Raw genomic sequence first — 10001 nt, 5'->3', positions numbered from 1 at the left:
AGAGCCTGTGCTCCACAACAAGAGAAGCCACCGCAGCGAGAAGCCTGCGCACCGCAACAAAGACCTAACACAGCCCCAAAATAAGTAAATAAATTATAAAATGAAAAAATAAAATTGTTTAAAAAAAAAAGAAGTCAAGTCTGAACCCTGGGCCCCAACGCTGATCATGCCTCTTGGGCCCTGGGCACGGAATGACCTCACTGCTAGTCTGGGGCTTTAAGAAGGTGGGGAGCAAGACCACCAAGACCAGGAGTTGTCCTGGCCCTCTAGCCCCAGTCCTGCCACACCCTAGACAGCTGTGTGTGTGTGTGTGGAGGCGGGGGGGGGGGGGGGGGGGGGGGGGGATGCGGTGAGCGTCTTCCTGTGCCTCCATTTACCTAACCACCCTTTTTAAACCAAGAGGTTTCTTCCCGCATAAAAACGCCCACAGTCTTGAGCTAACCTAGGCAGAAAGTTTCCCACTGGGGCACAAGTTTAAGGGCTCTGGGGTAGGGGTAGAGGTTCTCAAGAGTGTAGGCTACTGCCTCCAGGTCCTTTAACTCAGGTTCTTGTCCACCGCCCCTCTCTTTTAAGCACTGCCCTCAGCTTCTGGACTGCGGCGCCTTTAAACCCTCTCGGCCCTTGCCCCGCCCCTGGTCCGCCCCGTCCGAGGCGGGAGCAGGCTGAAAACCTCCGGCCGGGCCCGGCCCGGGTGTCTCACTCGCGCTGCAGATCCCGCCTTGAGTGCGCAACTTTCCGGCCCGCGTGAAAGGTGAGCTGGAGGGAGGGGTCTCTAGAAAGCTAGAAGCCAGAGCTTGCGACTTGCTCCAGTGAGCTTGGTGATCAAGGGCTGGCAGGCAAGGGTCCGTTGACTGCTCTGCCCCTCCCCGGGCTGTCAGGTCTGTCCCCAGGCTCTGACCCCGCATTGTTGAGCAATGAGGTCAGCCGCTGTTGCGAGTGCATAGACGGGGCCGTCCGTCCGGATCAGGGACTCGGGGACTGCGTCCCGCCCGCCGGCTCCAGCCCCGGGTCTTCGCTGGGGTGGGGAAAGGGGGTCGTCAGGGATTAGCTGGCTGGCCCCGAGTGATGGAGCGTACAGGGTCCCGGCGCCCACCCTGGCCAGCTTGGCGCCGCCGGTGTTTCCGAAGCGACACTTCACTTCCTAGTTCCAGGAGCACGTGTGGGTGCTGCCTGCCCTCTGCGTCCCCGAAGCCGGCCTTTCTGTTCATTCTCCTGCAGCTCGTTTTTCTGGGGATTCGGAGTCGCGGGTTGGGGCGAGGGGGCTCCGTGCGCGGGTCCCGCAGTGGCCTCGCCTTCCCGGGTTCGGGCGGGGAGTTGAAGCTCCAGTCGCCTCCAGGAGGGTCCCCCCGACCTGAAACATCTGGGAGGCTGCAGCCCTGACTGCGCCCCAGCGTGCCCTGCCTGTTGGAGGTGGTGTTGAGGGAGGATGGATGCTTTCCAGGCCTCCAGCCCCTACGGGAGCCGATGCCCCCACCCCTTGCCCCCTGCTGCTGGGAAAGTCGGTGGTGGCCGCGGGCGGGCGGGCGGGCGGGCTGCCCAGACCACTGCGTCACCCCAGCGGCGGGCGGTGGGTGATTCATCCCAGTAACGGCCCAGGGTGTGGCGAGGGGGGGCGGCTGTGGAGGTCGGATCAGCAGGACCGGAAATGGACGGCCACCTCCCCCCCCCCCACCCCGACCCCCGCTCCCTCTGCAGGCCTCCTGGAGTCTCCTGGAGCCGGTATCTGTGAAATTCTGGGGCACCTTGGTATCTGTGAGCAGAAAGAGCAGGGTAGAAGTGAGGATGGACTAGTGTGGGGATCCGGTGTAGGAGGAGGCCTGTGGCTCTCCTAGTTTTCTGACTCCAGAGCACCAGACAGAGGGACAGCTCCCCGTCTTTAACCCCACTCCCAGTTTCTCCTTCCTAGCCCACAGGGAAGACTGCCGAGGAGGCCAAGGTAGGGTGGGGCCAGAAGGGCCCTACCCTTCCAGAATCAACAAATAAGTCTTTGTCCAAGTGCGGTTCTCCCCCCACCCCCCCACTCCACAGCCTGGGTCCCTCTTTTGCTCTCTGGGGATTGGCCTCTAATCTCTTCTCCCCACCCCCATCCCTTCTCCCCCACCCCCATCCCTTCTCCCCCACCCCCATCCCTTCTCCCCCACCCCACCCCCCATCCCTTCTCCCCCACCCCACCCCCCATCCCTTCTCCCCCACCCCACCCCCCATCCCTTCTCCCCCACCCCACCCCCCATCCATTCTCCCCCACCCCCATCCCCATCCCTTCTCCCGCCCAGGATTTTCAGTTATGGGGCTCTCTAGCTCAGAATGTACCTTCTGTTCCCAGGACATTTCTTCTATTCCTGAACTAAATCTTAAATCTATTTCTCTACCCCAAAACTTGTAATTTCCCTTCTCCGCCCTCCGAACCCTCCACAGCTGCTTCCTTGAGGAATCCCTTGCACCTGTCTGTACCTGTGAAGCGGCCCCTTTCCCAAGGATCCCACTTCTGCTCCCGCCCTCGCCCCGCCCCCGCCCCGCCCCCACTCGGAGCCTCCCCGCCACTCCTGCGCCGAGTGGATGTTTCTGCCTGGTGCCCCCACCCTGCCCCATTCCTGTGTTTGGTACACAGAAGCCATGGCAACGGCCCCCACCATACCCCTCCTCCTGCGCAAGCCTTGTGGCTTCCTGTTTGTATAGCTTCAGCTTTCTCTTCTGCCCGCTGACTCTTGATACCAAGGGGGCTGCCCCAAGGTGGCCCCTCAGTCATAGGTCTCCCATCACCCCCGCTCCCTGTGGCACTTCACTTTGGGGGCAAGTATCCCTGTTTCGCCTTTTCAAAATAGTCTTAATGCCAATTCTGGATTGGGAAGTTCCCCTGTGTCCTCTCTGTACAATGAATGGAGAGTCCCTTTGTCTTTCCAGTTCAACACCCCAGCCAGGAGCCCTGGAATCCTACTCCCACCCCATGTCCGCTTTTTCTTTGGCGTCGGCGGTGGGGTGAGGTAAGCTTCCAGCCCAGGGTCTGGGTGGGGCTGAGGGCTGGAGTGCCTTTTGTGGCCCCTCCCCCTTTCCCAACTGTTGTAACCTTGTGGGTGGGAGTGAGGGCTGTTCCCACCGCTGTAGGCAGCTCTGGAGTTTAGGTTACTCACTGCCAATCCACCCCCCATGCTGTGCAGCTGTTGTTTTCCCTTTGGACCCCCAGCTCTGGGCGTCTCCCACACAGCCTTTCCCCACCCCAGTAGGCAACTGGCTACCTTCCCTCCTTTAAGGGAGAGCCAGGGTAGGTTCCCCGAGTGTCACTAGCGCGGGCCACTCCAGCTCCGGCGGCCGCAGCCCCTCAGCGTGTGCCTGCTCGCGGGGGTGGGGAGAGCAGCCGTGGGCAGGCTGGGCCCGTCTGGCCTGCCTCCTCCCAGAGCTCTGCTTTATGGCTCTGGCACCTCGGGATCTAGGGCAATGGCCCCAGAGTGGAGCCGAGACACTGCAGCTGGAGTCTGTGACCTTGCCAGATGTGCCCAGGCGCCAGAGTTTAGGAGGGCCCCCAACACCCACCCAGAGGTGGGTCTGGGAGGCCGAGTCTGTCCTGCCCGTCCATACCATAGGTGACACTGGAGGGGTCACTCTTCGGTCCTGCGCTCCCCTCCTAACCCTGGTGTCTGGGTTAATCATTCTCCTGTCCTTTCTTTCCCTGGGCCATAGTGATCCCTGGGCCTCAGGCCACTTGGATCCACGGAGACACAGCCCTGAGGCCCGGGTGACCACAGTGAATCTGCTCCCAGAAGTGAGGTCTGAACATTGGGCTGGGAAAAGGGCGCTTACTGGTGGCAGCAGCCTCTGGCCCCCCTCTCCTTCCTTCTGAGCCTCCCAGCCGTGGCCCTGTGCGTCAGGGGTCACAGGCTTAGGGAGACCGAGTGGCTCTCGGCTGGGCAGCTGGGGCTGGGCTGAGGGGAGGGAATCTTGTCTCCCTCTCTCCACTTGGCCCGGCCTGCCCTCCCCATGCTGAGTGCGTGTATGGGGCTGGTGGTGTGGGTCAAGGCCCAGACTGACATTTATCTGGCCGGGCTTCCGGGCTGGGTGAAGCGGGGCTCGGTTGTCTTAATGAGGTTTAACATTATGGGGAGGATCGCTGCCGGAAATGTGCAGCCCAATAGGCTGCAGTCGGAAGGAGCAGCCATGTTGGAGTGGGGGGAGGGGACTGGCCCGAGCCGCACCTCCGCCGGGGCTGAGAGGTGGGAGGGCGTTTGAGGCAGCTGCTGTCCCTGTGGCCTGCCCCGAGGCCCAGGGAGGGGGTGCTGGGATGGCTCAACCTGCTGTGCAGGGGACCCAGGAAGCCAGAGTGACTCCTCTGGCCTGGGGCCTGAGGTGGGGAGAGGGAGTGTTTCCCTTCCCTGTCCTTGAACAGAGGTGCCTGGCCTGGGGCATCCCCTTTTACGTACGGTCAGCCAGCTCTATCTCAGAGCAGAAAGAAGAGCCCATGGGGAGGGGATGGGGGCAGGAAATGGGGTCCTGGCTCCCCCTTGGCATGGGTAGCATTCCTAGGACAGGGCTCTGGGTACGGGACCTAGGCAGGGAGGTGGCAGGTGGGGACAGACTGCCCACTGCGAGGTGCTGTCAACCCAGGCCTGTGGTCAGGAAACCACCCAGTTCTTCCTAACTGAGGTCCTCAAACTAAGTTAAAGAAACCCTGCTGTGTATTTCCCCATCCCTCCCTCTCTTCCCGGGTTTCCCTAAAAATGCCACCCAAGGCTCCTGGATTAGTGCCCTATTCCTGCTGTAACAAATTATCACAAACTGAGTGACTTAAAGCAACACACATGTAATATCTTGTAGAGCTAGGTTTCACTGGCTAAAATCAAGGTGTTGGCAGGGCTTGCATTCCTTCCGGGGGACTTAGGGGAGATTCCATTCCTTGCCTTTCCCAGCTTCTGGAGGCCATCTGCATTGCTTGGTTCATGACCCTGCGTCACTCCAACCTTGGCTTCCTTCTCACTTCTCCCACTCTGACTCATCTGCCTTCCTCTTTCACTCATAAGGACCCTTGTCGTGAGTACATTGGGCCCCCCTGGAGACCCAGAGTACTCTCCCTATCTCAAGAACCGTAATTCAATCACATCTGCAAAATTCCTTTTGCCATATCAGGTAACATTCCCAGGTTCTGGGAATTAGGACATAGACACCTTTGGGGGGGCATTATTCTGCCTACCACTGCTTCTAGAAAGGAAAGTAGAATTAGGTATTACCTGGTTTCTCATGGGAAGCCCCTTTGCCTGGTGAAATCTGTTAAGGACCTACTCAGACCTACCTCTTCCAGGAAGCCCTCCAGGCTGCTTCTGCCAATACTCCTCTCTCAATTCCTACAACATATGGTCTGACTGTGTAGTTTAATATTCATCATGTACAACTCTTGCCCTTTCGTATGTGCTCACTTTGTCTCTCTGATGGCACTGTGGGCAACTTTAGGACCAAGGACTTCTGTGTCTTCCACAATCCCCAGCACAAATGGTGTTCAATTAAAACCCAGTGGCTAATTAAGGGTAGATCTGTCCAGTCCCCTAGCTCCTGACATAGGTTTCTCCAGCCACTCCATATTCTTTCCAAATCATTCTCTTGCCCAGAACTGGAAAAGGCAGGGTTGGGGTTAGAATGACCAGTTTGCCTTTGCTAAAGCTGACCGCCCCAAATGAGGGGCTGAACCCCCAATCCTGGCCTCATTTACCCTATTTTCTATTCCAGTGGGTTTTATACTTCATTGTAGCAGTGGAACCATTCAAATGAAATCTAATGGGAAGCCTCAGTAGAGTAGACAGGCTACCTGTCACAGGGGTGGAAGAACCCGGAGGCGCCTTAACACTTCCTAGAGTTCTGAGCACTGAGACTCTAGCCCACGTCCAGGGGTTAAGGTGAGACTTCCCTCATTTGGTGGCTGTTCTCACCACCAGGGCCCACCCGGGGGATATGGTGTGTGTCAGAATCCCCCACCCCACAGGCTGCAGAGCGCTGACCACAGGCCTGGATGTGTCCTCTCCCCAGCTTTCCCCAGACACCACCACCCTTTGGAATGGCCAACAGGGGACCTTCCTACGGCCTGAGCCGGGAGGTGCAGCAGAAGATTGAGAAACAATATGATACGGACCTGGAGCAGATCCTGATCCAATGGATCACCACCCAGTGCCGCAAGGATGTGGGCCGGCCCCAGCCTGGGCGCGAGAACTTCCAGAACTGGCTCAAGGATGGCACGGTGAGAGCTGGGCGCCTCTGACCAGAAGTGCCAGGAGAGCAGGGCTGGGTCTGAGGGACCGGGGACTGTCTCAGCTGAAGAACAGAGGGCAGCCCCCTCCCAGCTTTTCTTGAGCCGGGATATCTTCATCGTGCAGAGGCCCCCTGCTTTCCTCCCTCCCGCCGAGGGAAGTGGGAGGGTGAACGTGCCTCCCTGCCGTGGAAGCCGTGTGTTGTGTGACGGAAGGAAGAGGCGCTCTAAGGGGAGAGCTGGGGGAGGTGTGCTCTAGTTGGTAATCCTGGAATAGCGCGGTTTACACTCTGGGCTCAGAGGCAGGCGGCTGGGCAGGAAGGGCCTGATGCTCACTCCAGGTAGAGTCAGAGCTGTCTTCAGGTAGGAGAGGCACCTCTGCGGTTCACTGTCTCTAGCGCCGAGGGTGGTACATTCTGATCTGTGGTAGGCAGGGCCTCACTTCTGCACACCTACTATCCTCACCCAGGTGCTGTGTGAGCTCATTAATGGGCTGTACCCCGAGGGGCAGGCCCCAGTGAGGAAGATCCAGGCCTCCACCATGGCCTTCAAGCAGATGGAGCAGATCTCCCAGTTCCTGCAAGCAGCCGAGCGCTACGGCATCAACACCACTGACATCTTCCAGACTGTGGACCTCTGGGAAGGTGGGTCAGGGCCAGGGCACTGTCATCCAGAAGACCAGAGGCTGGGCTGGGCCATGTCCACCAGGGAGAAGGGGCAGGTTTCTGACACCTGAGGACAAAGAGTGGGGTGTGTGTGTGTGTGTGTGTGTGTGTGTGTGTGTGTGTGTGTTTATGGAGGAGTTAACCATATTGGGGGTTGGGTTGGAGAAGGGTAGGGAGACCAAGAGTAAAAGAATTAGGAAGCTGGGCCTGCTGACGTAGTGATAGAGGTGGAAGCCTGCCATGCAGGACCCCAGACCCACTGAGGCCAACACACCCCCTCCACCTTCCCAGGAAAGAACATGGCCTGTGTGCAGCGGACACTGATGAACCTGGGTGGGCTGGCGGTAGCCCAGAACAATGGGCTCTTCTGTGGAGATCCCAACTGGTTTCCCAAGTGAGTACTGCTGGGACAGCCCAGGCCCCGGGCCGGTGCGGTGATCTGCCCACTCCTGTCCCTAGGAAATGCCCTTTACAAAGCACTTTCCCATTCCTCGTCTCACTTAATCCTCACGCGTCTCCCGGGATGGCAAGGGACAGTCCCTTTTGAGAGATGAGGGGGTGGCTTCAGAGAGCTCAAGGCTCTCCAGGGCAGAGCTGGCACCAGCACTTAAGCCAAAGAAAGCCTGTGCTCTGTCCATGGAGGACATTTACTAGGGCAGCCTCCACCCTCCTAACCAATGCTCCCTTTCCACCCAGGAAATCCAAGGAGAACCCTCGGAACTTCTCAGACAACCAGCTGCAGGAGGGCAAGAATGTGATTGGGTTACAGATGGGGACCAACCGCGGGGCATCTCAGGCAGGCATGACCGGCTACGGGATGCCACGCCAGATCCTCTGATCCCACCCACAGCCCTGCCCCTGCCTGCCGTGAATGGTTAATATATATATATATGTATATATATATATATATATACGTATATATATATATTTTAGCAGTGACATTCCCTGAGAGCCCCTGGAGCTCTCATGCTCCCCTCTGCCAGGGTGGGGGCCTGGCCTGTCTCCTCTGGGGTTGCCTGACGGTGGCCTCCCCACTGTGCTTACTAATACATTCCCTTCTCCAAATCCACCAAAACTGGACCAACTGGCCTCTCTTCCCCGGGACCAAAGTTAGGTGGGCATCACCCCCTCTCCCCACCAAACCTCTTCTCTTTCTCTCTGGCCTCTCTTCCCCTGAGCCCTGTGCCCTAATCCATTCCTCGGCTGGGAGTCAGCGATGCTGCCTAATGGCCTTCTCCCCCCAAGTACGCCTCGCCCACAGCTGTGGCTGCAGGGACTTAATTTATAGGGAGGGGCCTGTGGCGGCTGCCCGCCCAGCCCCAGCTGGACTGCGCTCACCACACTTCTGAGGCAGCCTGCCCTGGCAGAGGCCTTCAGGCTTCTCATTTTCCGTTCCCCTCTCTGTGGCTAAGGGGTGGGGGTGAGGGGACCGGGGAGGGAAGGCTGCCCACCATGGACTGGGGCTTGAAGAATCTGAGTTTGCTGATTTAAATAAAGAATCTCTGTCTTTTTTTGGATGGACTCTGGCTGTGTCTGGGGCCACTGAGTCCGCTGTTGGGAAGGGAGGAGTGTGGGGGAAGGGCGGTGACTGGCTCCAGGGAAGAGGGCTTTGAAATGAAAGGTTACACACATCTCCCCATCATCGATTTCCTTCCCATTCTTTTTCTCACTTGGTTTAGGGGTGGGGTGGAGAAGGGACAGGCCCTCCCAGCTGCCCTCGGGCTAGAAGCCATGATGGCAGCATGCGTGGGCAGGGTCCACAGGGAGGGGGGCCGGCACCTACCCAGGTGCTCCTGGCTGGGCCCCTCCCACAGCCAGAACAGTTCTCAGCCACTGCAGGAAGGTGCCCTGAGTCCTGGCAAGTGTCTGGGTGGGAGGCCCTCAGGCAGGCTTGATGCAAGGTGGCCTCTGGTGGCCAGACCAGTCTGGGGGCCATGGGTAGGGGTTGCGGTGGTGAGGATCTGGCGAGCTGGGGGATGAGTGAGCAGGAAGGAGTTGGTGGTCGTGGCTGGAGGCAGGAAGCCTTGTTGATCATCCCAGGCACTTGTGAGCTGCGTGCTGGTGAGAGCCTAGCAGCATTCCTTCTGGACGGGTGGCCTTGGACCACAATAATCAATTTTGGGGTCAGATTGTCCTGAGCTCCCAGCCCTGACCCAGGCATGAATGTTCCACCTGTAGTTTCCAACCCCACGGCCTTCCCATCCGACCCTGCGTCTCCGTAGAGGCCCTGGGCCAGTCCCCCACTTCAGCTCCCACAAGCATCAGCCAGCCTGGCCTCCACTGTCCCTCTCCCCATGTCTACTTCAGTGTATCTCTATTTCCCGAGGATGGGAAAGCCACAACGTTGTGCCTGAGGGTGACAGATTGTGCACTGGTGGATAACAAGAGAGCTTCCATTCTCCTTTCTCCCACTCCACTGTGGTTCCCTCTGCCAAGAAGCACCTACTGTGTGCCAGGCCCCATGCCGCTGCTGTACATTAACCATCAGCTCAGGGGCTCTCCACCTTATCCGAGCCCCAGCCATGGGCAAGATGGTATTTGCTTGCCTGCTGTATTCCCTTGGGCTGTGGCACAGATAAGATAGGGTGCAGCCTATTTGCAAATTCCCAGGGGATTAGCTGTCACTCCACCCCGTTATCTCCCATTCAGGAAGCCTTCATGGAATGCCAGTGAGGAAGAGTGATGTCATTGCAGAGACAACATTGAATTCATTGATATTTAAACTAAAAAAACAAACCATTTGCACCCTTCTCTGATTTAACTATAGCTATGAATTATTGGCCACAGGCCTCACGACTTTCTGGGACCGGCACACCACAGAGCCAAGACTGAGAAGCACTGTCTTCTCCCAGCAGATTCCCATGTTAGTCCGCGAGGTGGATATTACTGTATTATTTCCCTCATTTTGTTCCCAGATGAGCATACTGGGTCTCAGGACAAGAAACTCACCCAAAGCCACATAAGGATTTAGTGGACGGACAGGGGTTTTGAACCCAGGTCACCCTGGCTGGGAGCTGGCTGAGACTGTGCTGCTCTAGCCGGACTGGATTTGAGAGGTGCTCAGCCACGGGGCTCACCTCCCTCCTTGCTGGAACCACCACCCACCAGCAAGC

General features: G+C 58.3%; 1 protein-coding gene across 2 annotated transcripts; it reads left to right on the top strand.

The window, feature by feature from the left end:
• Window positions 1–643: 643 nt before the first annotated feature.
• Window positions 644–8405, top strand: TAGLN2 (transgelin 2). Of its 2 annotated transcripts, XM_059934425.1 has the most exons (6): window positions 664–751; window positions 5710–5876; window positions 6007–6214; window positions 6693–6867; window positions 7180–7282; window positions 7585–8405. In XM_059934425.1, the coding sequence occupies exons 2-6, from the start codon at window positions 5758–5760 to the stop codon at window positions 7724–7726; spliced, it is 747 nt and encodes a 248-aa protein (XP_059790408.1). In that variant the 5' UTR covers window positions 664–751; window positions 5710–5757; the 3' UTR covers window positions 7727–8405. The 2 variants fall into 2 exon arrangements, with proteins under 2 accessions (XP_059790416.1, XP_059790408.1); XM_059934433.1 differs by lacking the exon at window positions 5710–5876 and having other exon boundaries at window positions 644–751.
• Window positions 8406–10001: the final 1596 nt, after the last annotated feature.

This window comes from Balaenoptera ricei, chromosome 1, assembly GCF_028023285.1.
Source record: "Balaenoptera ricei isolate mBalRic1 chromosome 1, mBalRic1.hap2, whole genome shotgun sequence".
NCBI classification, from domain to species: Eukaryota; Metazoa; Chordata; class Mammalia; order Artiodactyla; family Balaenopteridae; genus Balaenoptera; species Balaenoptera ricei.
Note: the sequence above shows the minus strand (reverse complement) of the source record. Positions and strands in the feature narration are given on the sequence as shown.